General features: G+C 41.0%; 1 protein-coding gene across 3 annotated transcripts in view; it reads right to left on the bottom strand.

Moving 5' to 3' along the window:
• PDGFD (platelet derived growth factor D) overlaps positions 1-16,182 on the bottom strand; it is a 272,892-nt gene that overhangs the window by 13,976 nt on the left and 242,734 nt on the right. For all 3 annotated transcript variants that reach the window (XM_049889454.1, XM_049889455.1, XM_049889453.1), the window contains exon 6: positions 4,094-4,308. In XM_049889454.1, the coding sequence (XP_049745411.1) occupies positions 4,094-4,308 (215 nt within the window). The remainder of the gene's footprint in view (positions 1-4,093; positions 4,309-16,182) is intronic.

Here is a 16,182-nt window from a genome sequence, read left to right as displayed (position 1 = left end):
GTGAGAATGGCACAGCACTGGGCAGTGTTTCATTCTGTTGTACATAGGGTCACTATGTGTTGAAACTGACTTAATGAAACCTAACAACTGACAAGAGAATGTATCTTTCCTGAAAGCTTCTCTTTTTAAAAACCACTACCAAAAATGTCTGTTATATCCTATTTATTTCGAAGGCACAGAATGGTTGTTAGGAAAATGGAAAGAAAAAAAAAGAAAAGAAAAACAACTTTACCATGGTGCCTAGAAACTTCTGAGGACAGGAAATTATAAAGATGGGAACAATTTATTGTGCAGTGAAGAAAGCTCAAACCCCTACAGCAGAAGTAGCCTGGCCTGTGACAAGAGCAGTGATATTAGTTTCATCAGGGGATCTGTAATTTCCTGAATTTCACTCCCTAAATGTTGAGCATTGAAATATTTGCAGAGAAACACACAGGCCTGATTAGTGTGATAAGTTCTGGTTACTCCCTTAAGGGTGCTTATCTCTCCTAGAAACTCATTTCACATCTCATCAGTTACGACCAGGAGCTGGGGAAACTGGACCCTCATTTCTCTGAGGTAATTTTTTTTTTTTTTTTTTTAAGACTACAGACATAGAACTAATAGAATAAAAAACCATAAAACCCAAACCCGTTGCCATTGAGTCATTTCCAACTCATAGCAACCCTATAGGACAGAGTAGACTGCCCCATAGAGTTTCCAAGGAGTGCCTGGTGGATTCAAACTGTGAACCTTTTGGTTAGCAGCAGTAGCTCTTAACCACTATGCCACTAGAGTTTCCCAATATAGAATAAAGGACTAGGATTTTTTCCCTAAAGAACCTGGCTCAAGCAACCTCCATTTCTGGAAATGGAACAAGCTTTCTGTGATTTTCCATAGGGCACTCAACACAGTGATAGCTGTGACACATGTCAAGGGTAATGTCGGAGTCTAGGGGAAACGCGACAGTAGTGTTCATTCCAGGTATGCGGTTACTGAGTGATGGATGTTGGTGTGTCCCTTTGTCCAGCACTTGGCAGAATGACTTTGAATAGAGCTCTAAAGAGTCCTAGAAGTAAAAATATTATGACCTTCTTTTAAAGAGATGCTTTAAAGAATAGTTTCGAAAGATGCCAACAGTTTAGACCCACTTGAGACAAAACAAAGAGATCAAGGGCTTTCCATTCTAGATATTAACTGTGAATAGAAATTTATAGGTAGCAGCCATTTTGTATAGAGACGAGAAAGGAACTGAGAGGAGAATAGCTGGACCCTTGAGAGTTCTTCAGCGTTAGCTGCCAGGGAGGAAAAAGTCCTTCTGGGTGTGTGGTTCACTCTGCAGTTTCTACAATAAGCAGTTAAAAAAGCAAGCTGAAATAAAGCACTCTACAAATGCAAAAAAGGCCTGAACTTACACACTCTCCCTTACTTATCACTAAGGAGAGATCTTGTCATTTCCTAGATCTTCCTGGGTCATCTTAACTGCAACCTGATTATTGCATTCTGCATTCATCCTTAGGGTATGTCTAAACATTACGAACTTTAGGTTTTTAGAAGAACAATGTCCAATTTAGAGTTCTCCAGGTCATATAAAAACAAAACACAATGAACACGGACGATGGCATTCTCTGGATATGAGAACATATATTTTTTTTCCTCTAAAAACTGTGGGGTGGAGTAAGCGATTCTTATGACTAAAAAATATGTTCTATGTAGGTCTCAAACAGCATGTTTCCTAATCCTAAGGTAAGCATGGTCATTGTGGCCTACGACTTCCTCCATTTCCCAGGTTGAAAATACCAGTTAGGAATGCCATACCTATTTTCATTTAGGCCGGAAGTTACCTCCTAACATTATTATTATTGTTTTGAAGACAAAAAGAAAAGCTACTTTTACAAAGCTGGAGATTTTATTTAGGAAGAACTATCTCTTCCTTCTACCACCCATCTTCCAGTTTGATACTGGGAACTATGTCACTGGAATGTTAAATACCAGCAGGGTCACCCATGGTGGACAGGTTTCAGAGGAACTTCTAGACTAGAGAAAAAGATCTGGCCAGCTACTTCTGAAAATCAGCCAGCGAAAACCCTGTGGATCACAATGGTCCAATCTCATTGTGCATGGGATCACCATGAGTGGGAGCCAGCTGGACATCAACTAACAACAACCTTTTCCTTTGTTTTGGTGGATACTGGTAGAAAGTAACTCAAACAAGAATTCCTGCTTATTTTCTATTTTCTGTCTTAGTTCACATTTTTAAACATATTTCACAATTTACAAAAGGCGTTTCCTATGCATTCTTTTACTTGGCCCTCAGAGCAACCCAGTAAGGGGTTATTTGATGTAAAATTTCTTAGTCCCATTTCACATATGTGAAAACCGAAACTCTCAACTTCAGTGACTTGCATATGCTTCCACAAGCAAAAAGTCATAATACAGCTGTTGTCAGTACCATGCCTTCTCAGTCCTCTTAAGTCTATGCTTTATTTACATTCAATAAAGCACTACCAAAACCAAACCAAACCCACTGCCATCGAGTCGATTCCGACTCATAGCGACCCTATAGGATAGGATAGAATAGAACTGCCCCATAGAGTTTCTAAGGAGCGCCTGGCGGATTCGAACTGCCGACCTTTTGGTTGGCAGCCATAGCACTTAACTACTGCACCACTAGAGTTTCCAATAAAGCACTAGATATTTAAAAAGGAAAGAGCCAAGTCCGAGAGCCGGGAGCCCTGGTATTGCAGTGGTTGAGTACTCAGCTGCTAACCAAAAGGTTGGAGGTTTGAACCCACCAGCTGCTCCACGGGGGAAAGAAGTGGCAGTCTTCTTCCGAAAAGATTATAGTCTTGGAGGCCCTATGGGGCAGCTCTACTCTGTGCTACAGAGTCGCTATGATTATTAAAGGCAGGGGCCGACTACCCAATAAGCAAGATAAACACAGGCTTACTTGTGCTTGCTTCCTAATCTCCAGTGAACAATTTCACATGTTTTTCACTGCAAAACATGGGAAATTGTTGAGTACATATTAGGAAGTAAGCACAAGTAAGCTGTGCTTATCTTAAACCAAACAAACCTTGCTCACTGGGTAATCCGTCCCTATCAAGGGCTATGGAAACCCTGGTGGTGTAGTGGTTAAGAGCTATTGGCTGCTAACCAAAAGGTCAGCAGTTCGATTCCATCAGGCGCTGCTTGGAAACCATATGGGGCAGTTCTATTCTGTCCTGTAGGGTCGCTATGAGTTGGCATCGACTTGACTGCAACGGGTTTGGTTTTCTTTTTAGCTTATCAAGGACTGTAAATTTGAAGAGGGTTTGATTCTGTAGGAAAGTGTTGTTGGGTTGGGAGACAGACAGATACCTGCCATACCTAAAAGCAAAATCTTTGATGTGTTGAAAAAACATGACGTGCTCACTACGGGTGATAAGGTAAACAAGGTAAGCACAGTGCTTATCTCGCCTATAATCCCCCCTTATTAAAGGTTACTGATCTCTGTACATTTTTGTTGCTCTTCTATCTTTATATTTCCTTTTGTTTATTTTTATATAATTCAAGAGCCGATTCCCCAGATAGCATTCAGTGGTATGCAGGAAAAATGGGCATTTCTAGAGGAAAAATTCTCTGACAGTATATATTTTCTGACAATTTATATTTTGCTATCTGTGCTAAATTTATATTTTGCTATATGTGCTGAATTTTTTAATGCCGGAATTTAATTAAAGTTTGACTCTTAGCATTTTCTTAAGGCAACCTAAATTTTGTTGTCATATCCTGTAAATGAATAACATCATATTTTTAGAAGGATGCCAAATAGGCTCAGAAATTACTATATCATACATTTGACTATATATTCTAGCCAGGCTGTTGTTGGCCCACATTATGACAATTAGAAAAGGGAGCCTCTTTTGCAGGGTGAATTTAAGGCAGTAGATTCCAGGAGGCTAGCACAGGCAGAAATTCAGCTCCCGATCATCCCTGTGGCTAGGAGACCTTGTGCAGCGAACAGCCTGAACCACCACATGCGATGGCCCTGTACCCTTACAGATTACAGGACCGATGTAGCCAAAGGGGGCTTAATGCAGCATGGTAATAAAGACATTTCACAATGACATACCTCATGATACTTTTTCACAGTTTTTCCCGAATTGCACGTGCAGGACTTCCAGTTGACAGTTCCGCAGCCACAATTTCCTCCACAGCGCTGCACGAGGAGGCAACGTGGAAAGAAGACCACGTTGGTCACCTTCAGCTCCTCTCTTAAATTGACCGAATAATTCCTGGGAGTGCAACTGTACCGCTTGACATCATCATTGAGCCTGTCCAGGTCAACTGTAAGCAAACACACGCACTGTGAAGACATGTGTGTTTTGGAAAGGGGTGGGAAGATTCTGTGAGGACAACCTTAATCCGTAGATTAAATCTGTCCTTGAGATCTCAATCACCACCCCAGACACCTAAAGTGGAAAATCTAGTTTCTCTTTTGTCCACTAAAAAAAAAAAAAAAGATTCTTGGCTAAAATCTGTATCTTGGCTCAAATTTCCTTGAAACTTTTTTCAAATGTAAGAAAAAAAATGTTATGAGGAAAGAAAAGGAGTAAAAACCCGTTGTTGTTGAGTCGAATCTGATTCATAGTGACCGTACAGGACAGAGTAGAATTGCCCCACAGGATTTCCAAGGAGCGCCTTGGTGGATTCGAACTACTGATCTTTTGGTTAGCAGCCATGGCTCTTAACCACTACACCACCAGCGTTTCCAATTTAGCGTGATTGCTTTTTAATCTTTTCTGGCTTTTTTTTTGCTAAATAAATCCTTGATTTTAAGCTATTTTTATAATATAATTTGAATTATGTTGGGGCCACATCAGGGATAACCAATCTATTTACCTGGCAATGGAATTTTTCAGTAAATGAGGGGAAGAAAGAAGTTCGAGCTTTATTTTAACTCAAAGGTCAACCAACACATTACAGAAAATGGCATTTTGTCATTGTTGTGAACGTGCTACATATTTTTGCGTGGGGTCCTAGATGGCAGTAAAGCATGGCGGTTAAGTGCTGGGCTCCGCAGTAAAGCTATAGTTGCCTTCACATCATGGCTGTGCCTCTTTTTAGTTGGAGAGTTACTTAGCTGCTCTCAGCCTCTGCTTTTTCATCTATAAATTATAAATAATGTAACTTTACCCATTTCATAGCAATGCTTGAAGGATTGACTGCAGTGTATTTGGCACTCGGTTGATGCTGGTTATTATTATTCATCTTGATTCATTTTAATTATTTCCCCATTTTTTTTTCCCTGAAAAGCCAGATAGGTAAAAACAAACAAAACAAGCTTCTAGATATTTCTCTTTTTTGGCTACTAAACCAAAGAAGAAGAAGAAGAAGAAAAAACACCAAACCCACTGCCGTCGAGTCAATTAGCGACCCTATAAGATGGAGAGTTTCCAAGGAGTGGCTGGTGGATTTGAACTGCTGACCTTTTGGTTAGCAGGTGAAAGCTTAACCACTGTGCCACCAGGGCTCCTACTCTATGTAAATAATTGTCAAAGGGGTATGGTTAGTGGGACTTCTATGAAATAAGAACATCACTCTAAATGCTCAATTCTAGGTCATAAGTACTTACTTGAATAAAATTTGTATGACTGTTTTATATAAATTATATTTTAATTAATGTTCTTAAAAATCCATCTAATCATCCAACCATTTGGCATCCAAATCCCATAGCCGGTGAGCGCACACATGAATATCTTCTCACAAGAGTGCAGTTAGGAGAAAATCATTTTAGCTGCACAAGCTCCAACCACTCTTTCTACGTGCACCTCCCTTATGCATTAACTAGGTCACCATAGGGAGATTCTACCCCAATAAGTGTCTTAGTATTAAGACAAAACTTCTTGAGGAGCAGTAAGGAATGGTCTGTAGGGATAGAGGTCAAAGGCCAAGAACTCTGTCAGTAGAATGCATCTGAGGACAACAAAGAAAAAAGAGGCCACAAGTCTGGGCACGGATTCCACTTGACCCAGGAAGTCAGCGAATTTCATTGATGGCAAGAAAAAAAAAAAAAAAAAAGGTCATATGGCTGGATTACCTCTTGAATAAGGAACTAAATGGCAACCGGACTGATGCCCCGCCCGACTATATACGTGGGTGACTGTCCTTGCGTAAGTGCAATGATACTTTGATTCTCCAGGACAAGGTTTTATCCCTAACTGCTATATGCTGAGCCTGGACCATGGTGGGGGCTGAATAAATGCTAAATAATCACTGTGCATAACTTATTGCTGTATTTTCCCCCTTCCTTTGTAAAGACATTTCATAAGTTTAGCTGCAATCAATCCAGATTTAAATTGAATGAACTCTGTCTTGGGAAAGGAACCATTTTATTGCTGTTAAAGCCCTGAAAATAACTGCAAGCAAAGCACGACAGATTACATAAATGGATTAAGAACCGCAGCAATCATCCATTACAAGTGTCACCTTGAGATAAATACTGATGCTGGCCTGTGCATTGCTGGGCTGTGGTCAGGGCTGATGCAGACAGCCAAATCTGCTGCCTGTGATAATGGGGATGTATTTGTCTCACACCGAGGAATAAAGAGGTGTTATTAGCAGGAAAGGGTTGTGACGTGTGGGAAGGCAGAAAGGAAGTAACAGTATTGAGTCTTCACTTTAGTTCAGTTCTCTCCTATGCGCCTTACACATATTGCTACATTATTTATTCCCCATGCTTTTTGATAGAGGATCAGTGAAAAAGAGGAAGGCCCTCAAAGAGATGGATTGACACAGTGGCTGCAACAATGGGCTCAAGCATAACAACGATTGTGAGGATGGTACAGGAGTAGGCAGTGTCACTGTGAGTTGAAATCAACTGGATGCCACCTAACAACAACAAGGACCACCCTTTTGAGGTGGGTACTGTTTACCCAAGATGAATACTAAGTGGTCAAACTGGAATTGAAACCCTTCCCCCTTTTGCTCCATAGCCTTTACCACATCGACCAGAAGAAGGGGGGTGATGGGTAACTCTGTAGCTGAAGGAAGAGGACCAACCTCCCGGGTGCTCAATCAGGTTCCCTGCAGAGTGTTATACTAGGGGAGGCATGGCGAATGGCCACATTCTTATCTCCAGGATATATCTGAGCTACATGACAGCATACCTACTTTATGAAATTCAGCTAAACCCCGAAGTACCCTCAACAAAGATAAAGCATATATGCCTTACTCCACTTGAAATGAAATCTCTTATATTATATAACTGTTTCAGTGACTAGCGCTGGTGACTTCTGTTTCTTACCAGTTATGAAGAAATTTACCCTCTGCCAGTTTTATGCATCAATTCACTGATGTGACTAAAAACTGTGGCCCAGTATGACTGCTGTAAAATCCAGCTGCCCTACTTATCAGGGGAATGAAACCACCGAGGCACTCAATTTAGAACTAGAACTAAAAGGTTCTCCTGACTGGATGCAAATAACTTCAAAGTATGATTGCAGACTCTCTGCAGGGGATATTCTAGTCAAAGAAGACTGATTAGGCAGCTTGGCAGCGCAGGGAGCCACGCGTGAGCCTGTGCAGCAATTAAAGCTTCTGGTGCTCGGGCCTGGAAGGGGGACTGGTAGACAGCCTTCTGGGAGGGAGGCAGGCCAAGCCGTGCAAATCCAGGAAGAGGGGCTGCCCTTTTCCATTCCTGCTTCAGTCTCTATAGCTGAACATTACAGAGCTGCAAGGATGCCCCCAATTTAACTCTAAGGCCCATTAAACCAAAAAAAAAAAAAAAAAAAAAACCAAACCCACTGCCGTCAAGTTGATTCCGACTCATAGCGACCCTATAGGACAGAGTAGAACTGCCCCATAGAGTTTCCAAGGAGCACCTGGCGTATTCGAACTACTGACCTCTTCGTTAGCAGCTGTAGCAGTTAACCACTACCCTACCAGGGTTTCCAAGGCCCATTAATCTCACCTAATTGCCCTTATTTCACCCAGGTAGGTGTACCTAATGTCATCATCCCTCTTTTGCTGTCCTTCTGAATTTGAATCTTGCCTTTTTCATGGATCTTCAACATCAGTTAAGCTTTTTGGGCTGCGAGCTGCAAACCTGCTGGAAAGGCTGAGAAGGACCGCTGCCCCAAACGGCTTCCTCTGGACATTAAGCCAGTGTCAAGCACTGCACAGTGCAGGGAGTCCCTTCCTTCCATAGCCCCAGCCTCACAGCACAGTGCAGTCCCAGATGTCCCTCATGCTGTGATAAGAATTCTGAGATCTGAGCACTGGGATGGGAACATGTAAAGCAACAATATACTGGTAGTGCAAAAAACCCAAAATCCAAACCCATTGCTCTTGAGTCAATCCTGACTCATGGCACCCTGTGTTGTTACAAGAATAGAACTGCTCCACTGGGCTTTCTTGGCTGTAGTCTTTAACAGAAATAGATCGCCAGGCCTTTCTTCCACAGTACCACTGGGTGGGTTGGAATCACCAAACTTTAGGTTAGCAGTTGAGTGCAAACTGTGCCACCTAGGGACCTTGTTCAGCTTAGGTGTGTGAGGAAGGAGGGTCAGCCTGGTCTTTTTGATCCTGGCCATCTGTATTACTATGTGCCAGGTAGTGAGAAAGTTCTTCATATATGTGATTGGATTAACACTTCATAAATGCTATGAACTACATACCATTCTGGAAACCCTGGTGGCATAGTGGTTAAGAGCTACAGCTGCTAACCAAAAGGTCAGTAGTTTGAATCCACCAGGTGCTCCTTGGGAACTTTATGGGGCAGTTCTACTCTGTCCTATAGGGTCATTATAAGCTGGAATTGACTCAAGGGCAACAGGTTTTACATACCTTTATTATCCTTCCTTCTATAGAGTGGGAACCCTGGTGGTGTAGTGGTTAAGTGCTACGGCTGTTAACCAAAAGGTCAGCAGTTTGAATCCACCAGGCGCTGCTTGGAAACTCTATGGGGGCAGTTCTACTCTGTCCTATAGGGTCACTATGAGTCAGAATTGACTCGACAGCAATGGGTTTGGTTTTTTCATAGATGAGGATACTGAGACTTTGAAACATTAACAAAAAATCTTGTCCACAGACACACACCCGGTGAGTGGCATAGCCAAGTTTTGAATCCAGGCTTTTTAGTGTCTCTTTTTGTCCTTAGGAGCCTCAGTCTGAAGACCTAAAGGATAGGCGAAGAGCAGCTTCCCAGCCATGTTACAGCCTTCCCACCGGAGGACCACTCGCAACCCAAATGGCCTGACTACCTCGGTGCATTGATAGACCCTGAGCTATCATTTTCAAGATGTCGCCCATGACATTTACCCAACCTTGAGTCTGTGCACACACATTCACCATGTTCACGCTACTAAACCAGTCAACTGCACAGAACCCACTTTTCTCTTTGATATTGCGCAATATAAAGAGTTTCATTCTTTTCTACCTGGACAGAGGGGATTTTTGCCAAGGCAAGCTCTTCACGTTGCCCTCGTTTCTGCTTGAACCTCTTCTTGTCCTCACCTACCCGCAGTCTGTGTCCTGAAAACCAATCAGAGGCCCACGCAAAGAGCTAGAAGCGCTGGTAACAATGACTGGTCTTAGTGGGAACAAATGCCAGAATCCTAGAGCTTCTTTCTCTACGACAGACAAAGCCAATGTTACATTTCATATACTTGGCAAGCAAAGGAGCCCTGCTGGTGCAGTGGTTAAAGCATTCAACTGCTAACCAAAAGGTCAGTGGTTCGAAACCATTAGCAGCTCCACGGAAGAAAGATGTGGGAGTCTGCTTCCGTAGAGTTTACAGCCTTGGAAACTCTGTGGGGTTGCTATGAGTTGGAATGAACTCATCAGCAGTGGGTTTTTGGGTTTGGCAAGCAAGGCATGGGTGGTAAACAGCTTAAGAAAAGATTCTTGAAATCTTTTCTAACTTGATAATTTCCATTTTTGTGACTGCAAAAATTCATTGTGAAACAAAAAAACCCTTCAAGTGGAAATTTTGTTCTTCTCATGCATGTTTAATTCACTGCTTGTTTTGTTCAACAGGAAGGTGGCTTCCTTGGGTCAGTCTCTGTCCAGTGAACAGACAGCTTTCACTGTGCTGTTCTTTCATCAATCTTTATTCTGTTGCATGTGTCACCAGGCTTTGTTCTCTTCATCTTCCTGAGTCTGCTGGAGTAGCCAATTAAAATTCTGCACATTATTAGAGCTAGCCAGTAATCCAGTATAACAACCTAGCCTAGCCTTTATAATGGTGAAATCCTTTATAAACCGTTTAGCTGGCAGGAGCAGTAGCACATATTGAGCACATGGTGGGGGCATGAGAAGCTGAGCACTTGAAGTCGGGCTGTGCTCTTTTGTAACACCATGCTTTTGTCATTTTATTTTACCTTCTCTACAATCTGTCTGCTACACCTTTTTAATCTTTTATAGCCTAAGTCAAAACGCACATTCACCCTTCATCTCCCTTCACCCCTTCACTACGTACTCACTACACTTTCTCTGCTTTCTGTTATAGGACTGGCTTCATAGAATTTTCTTTATCGGTTGCTTTATTTAGGTGCTTCTCTTGTACTAAACTGTAAGGTCCTTGGAAGCAGGAAGTGAATCACCTTTGTATCCCTCTCTTTTGTAGTGTTTTGCCCCTAGTAGAAAGACTGAAGACAGGCCATTAAGTCCACTTCCTCTAAAATCATTTGATTTGAAGTGTTAGAAGCAGGAGACTGCCGGAAGAAACACACCTTTGTAGTCTACGAATATATGCTATTTCAGGGTATTTAAAACAACTAACTGAATCCAATAAAACAGCTGATGTCATTATGGCACCCCCTAGCCAAGCATTAAGGAGCCCTGGCAGTGCAGTGGTTAAGCACTCGGTTGCTAACTAAAAGGTCAACTATTCGAACCCACCAGCCACTCCACTGCAGCAGTTGGTTTCCGTGAAGATTATAGCCTTGGAAACCCTATGGGGCAGTTCTACTTTGTCCTACAGGGTGGCAATTAGTCGGAATTGACTAGATGGCAATGGGTTTACAGACGCAAGCATTTCTGATCTTCTTTGGTGACTCTGAATGGATACCCATAAACTTAAAGTCCAGATTTGAAATGTTTGGCCATTTATAGCCCTACAAATCAATCCTGATTTTCCTTGCAAAGAATAGGTACTCAGTAACTACTCCCTGAACACATCAAGTAAACTTGTTTTTTTTTTTTTAATTTAATTTTTCTTCTTATAAGAAAGGGAGAAAGATTCTAGCTATCTTTCAGAGTGGGTAGAGTGTTATCTCATACGTTGCAATGTTTGTCTTTGATCTCAAGATGCTGTGTGGTGAAGTGGGAAGGTGTTATGGTAGAACTGAGAAACCAGGGTTGTAGAGCCAGCTCTACCAGGGATGAGTCATGATGCATGAACATTGCTGGTGTCAAGACCCATGGAAATTACAATCAGTCCCATACATGGCACAGGATGGCATCAAAAAGGCTGGTTCTCAGATACATATCTCAAGCCGCTAAGGAACACATCTTGGCCAAATAGGAAATAGTACGACAATCTGTTACGCAAACTGCTAAACATTTGACTTTGATGTTGAAACACTAAATTTACCACCCTGTGGGGGTGGGAAGTAAGGGGGATATATGACTGATTGCAGTATTTTTACTCCAAGCAACTAGTGTCTCTCAGCCTTTTTCAAGGTTTATAAATTCCCCAGGAGTAGTCTGTTCATCTTTATGGACATTACAACCCCACTGTGATTTGCAGATTCCTTCTTGTATAAATCAGCACATAATTGTTTTCACATTTCAGCCCCAATCTGGAAGTACAAATATATCTGGAAAGCAAAATTATTTTATCACTTTTAATGAGGAAATACTGGGGTATCTTTAACTTAAAATCATGGAATACACTGAATATCTTGACTCCATTTGTTGGCTTAATTCCAAAGGAATGGAAACATTTACCACTTGAATTTACAAAAGGACAAAGTGACTAGCTGGTTTTCTGAGGGCAGAACAGAAAGAAATTAACTGAAATCACAGCAAAAGCTTCCTGATCAGACAATTCCTGACTTTCAGGGTTTAAAATGTTATTAAGCTACGAGCGAATGGAAATGTATCTAGCACCTACTATGTGCCCAGCACTGTGTGAGATGCTTCCACAAACCCAAGCTTCATTGAATCCCCAAACCCTCAGCTTAGAGATTATAATTCCATTTGATAGATATGAAAACTGAGATACGGAGGAGTTAAGTGACTTGCTCAAAGTCACCAAGCATACAGTAATCATTCAATAAATGTGTGCTGGAGAATGCATGGATGAATGAACGAACAGCTGTAAGAGCCTGTCTGAGGCAAGAAAGCAGTTCATAAGGTAAATAACACCAGGAACTCATGACTCAGGGGGACGTATGAGGCACGTCTATAAAGTGAAAAACAAGAAAACAAGTTAGGAGTAGATTAAGCATCAAGGAAACTGTTAGACATTTCTCTCTCTCATACTTGACCATGAGTCTCTGAGCTTTAAACAGTGTTGTTATCTTCCACAGCACGTCAAGGCTGACGAACCCAGGTTCATGTCATGGCACTCTATTTTCTAGCTGCCAAGGAACCTTTCTGATTTTTTTTTTTCCTGCATAAAATGGGAATAACAGTACTTTCCTGCCAAGAAACGCATTAAGATTGAGTGAGCTATGAGTATGTGAAGCATGGTTCCTGGCTGGTTCCTGGCTCTTAGTAGGCAGGCCCTACGTTATTGTTGAAATGAGCAAAACAGTTAAGTGAGGCAAGGTTAAGAACAGAATCGTCCAAAACCAGAAGTCATGGAGATTCTTCATTTGGGGATCTCCAAGGAAATGAAGGTCATGCCCACCTCAATCTAGAGGTCAGAAGGAAATGATTATGTGTTTTCAGCTTAACTTCATGGGACTTAGCACAATCCTTTGCCGAAAAAGGCTCTCACTTAGCTAGATTCTCCCAGCACCAGCAGCTCCTGCTTAAGCCTGTGCTCCAGGAAGGGTGTACTGTCTCTCTAAGTTCCGGGGGCACCGAGCAAAGGACGCTTTAATGGTTCCCAAGGCTTCACAGAAAAAACTGGGCATGGAAAACACAAGGCATGCACACTCATCTTTAACAAGAGTAACTGTTGTGGAAAAGGAACCTTCGTACACCAAGACACTAAAAGTTACTATGCCTTTCCATCACCAAATGGAATTTTCCTATTGACTTGCATTTGAATTATACACCTAGAAAGGAGGAATCACTTTGATTATGAGAGTGGGGTCAGGATATCCACAAAGATGGACAATTTCATCTAGGAGAAAGGCAGAGAAAGTGGTGTCACTGTGAGGAAAAACAAGTCAAAGTGTCCTTGACCCCCTGCTGAGAGTTTTCTTCAAACACATTATGTGTGTGCCCTCATCAGCACATGCAAGAAGACAAACAACAATACGGCTTTCATTAATGCCTGCTGGCAAACTGACTGATGGGGAATCTAGAGACTTACAAATCATATGACTCATAAATGGTGGCTAAAGTTTAAAAAAAAGCTTAGCAAAGAAAATATCCAACAAGCAAAATGGTAAATGGTGCCAGAAAGTTTCTGGATAAATAGTATCGTAAAGAAGTTTAGCACTTGGCGATTATTTTGTAAACTTTTAATGAGTGTACCGACTCTACAGATACTTGAATATGACAATATTTGGATACGATGTATGAGGCTCTCCAGATTACTGATGACTATCTCAGAGCCTCTCAGGGAATGGAGCACAAGAGTTCACAGAAATATCTTGGTCTCTGCAGAGATTCGTAAGCAATTAAAGTAAAAATAGTAGCCATGTGGAGGGCCCATGAAATGCCGAATGGTGCAAACCAGTAAGCACTCGGCTACTAACCGAAAGGCCTGATGGTTCGAATCCACCCAGAGGTGCCTGGGAAGAAAGGCCTGCTGATCTACTTGTGAAAAATCAGCCACTGAAAACCCTGTGGAGCACATTCTATTCCGACACATGCAGTCGTAGTGAGTGGGAGTTGACAGCAACTGGTTTAGTTTTTGGTATATGTTAGCTACTCTGCATATTATCCAACGCTAACACGATTTTGCAGAGGCATTCTAAGTAGACCCTTTTTAGAGGCGTGGAAAACAGAGGCTCAGATTTGTGACTTCCACAAGGTCTTAGGATCTGAGTTAGAATTTTATCAAAAATTTGTTTGAAAACAAAGCCTATGCTCTTTCCACCACAACATCCTGCTTTCTTTTGTTCTGTTTCTATTAAAATTTATGGTAAACAATGTTAATATTGCTAAAGAAAAGCTTTTACTTGGAGCATATGACACGGTTCAAAAAAAAAAAAACCAGTGAAGCTAATCCTCTTTCAAGGATAGCAATTAGAAAAATAAATCCCTTTTGATTTGATGTTCCCAGTACCTGTGTTTGTTTACTTTACAGAGAGGTAGCTACAGAGAGATGATATCTCAAGACTGATTTATCTAATTCATCCCTGGTGTCAGCCAAGGGCTTTTTGCAAATTCTCATCCAGATTGTCAAAATAATCAAATGGAGAAAGTTGCAGGTTTTTAACTTGTGGCGACTTCAGCTTGCTTCTAAAATACATTAATGTCTTAGTACACTGAAATTATTTCCCAGATTCTAAATTACTTTTGAAAGAGGGAAAGTTGACAGAGGGAGAAAGAGGGAAATGTAAACAGCACCTAATTAGCATGGCATGACATGACAAAGAAACAGTAAAAACAAAAAAAAAGATACTATGACTTCAGAGACTTCAGAACCAATTCAAAGGTTCTGAAATGAAAGATATTTTTTATTTCATTTAATCTTCAGTTCCTTATGCCAGTTATTTACTTATAAAAAGTTTATAAAATAAGGACATCAAGTGTTTTAGATCATAGAACAAAATAATACCATGTAGGAAATTCTAAAATTAGTATTTGATCTATGGGAATGGATCAGTAACTACCCCAAAGTTATAACATCGAACCGTTTTAGAGTCTGTAAAAAGCATGTATTTCAAACTCTATCACTCAGAATCAATTTAACATCAAGATATTTACTCCACTCAATATTAAAATGCTGAGTTATTTTTAAAGAAAAGTGCATGTTAACTTTGGCATGCTCATCTAAAAAGGCAACTCTATCCGGAAGAATCTATTTTTATTAAGCATAATTATAGTTCAAAGCTTTTAATTTGGAGAGTCCCAATGATTATGTCTATATTTGAATCACAATGAAGCCCTGGTGGTGCGGTGGTTAAGAGCTCAGCTGCTAACCAAAAGGTCGGCAGTTCGAATCCACCAGCTGCTCCTTGGAAACCCTACTGAGCAGTTCTACTCTGTCCTATAGGGTTGCTATGAGTCAGAATCGACAAGACAGCAATGGGTTTAACCACAACACTTAACCTGGGACCACAGGCCACCCTCCTGGCCGTTATGTGCTGGGTTTTTATACAGCAAACACACTAGCATTCTGGGAAATTAAGTTCTCCGATAATAAGCAAAAGAATGGATCTCACACTATTAATATCCATAAATCCACTTTTATTTAATGTCCAGTCTAGTAGAGTTCAAGGTCAATCACTTTTTAATTTAGAATTGTCAACTTTCATGCTCTGAACTTGAATATACTCTGCTCCTAAGTGTATAGGTTGTATTTTACACGAATCACAGTATAGTTTCAGTTAGACCACAGAGGTCACGCAGTGGTTCAGATGGTCATGGGGTAGCTTAAAGAGCATCTGTATAATTTTACCTAATTCTGGGCAAATTTTCTATACGCATGATGCATGTCCATCAGAACAAGTAAATGAAACTTGAACTTGAGGCAGGTTTTTTGTCAACTTTTGGGCAGCTTTGAGCTTGAAATTCTTGGCAAAAATTGAATTTTGGAACTGCAGTTATCTACAGATTTCAATTATCCATGCTACCCTTTTTCCATTATCCCCTAGGAAACTGAAAGTGGGATATATTGTTATATTATCTTCAGTTTGGGAGCATTTACAGACAAGTTCAAGCTTACTTGTAAACTAAAAAAAAAATAGACCTTATGGACTGAAGTTGTGCCTTCAGTACTTGCCAATGTCACCTGTCACTTTCCTTTCTATCTTCTGCAAAAACTTTTACTGTTCTCTTGCTTCCCATTTTCAACTCTCTTTTTGGAGAGAAATTAAAAACTCTCCATCAACCAACCCCTTTTCTGCCAAATAAACAGTAGAAGCAAAA

The sequence above is a fragment of the Elephas maximus genome, chromosome 7 (genome assembly GCF_024166365.1).
Source record: "Elephas maximus indicus isolate mEleMax1 chromosome 7, mEleMax1 primary haplotype, whole genome shotgun sequence".
NCBI lineage: Eukaryota > Metazoa > Chordata > Mammalia > Proboscidea > Elephantidae > Elephas > Elephas maximus.
This window is presented reverse-complemented; position numbering and strand designations above follow the sequence as displayed.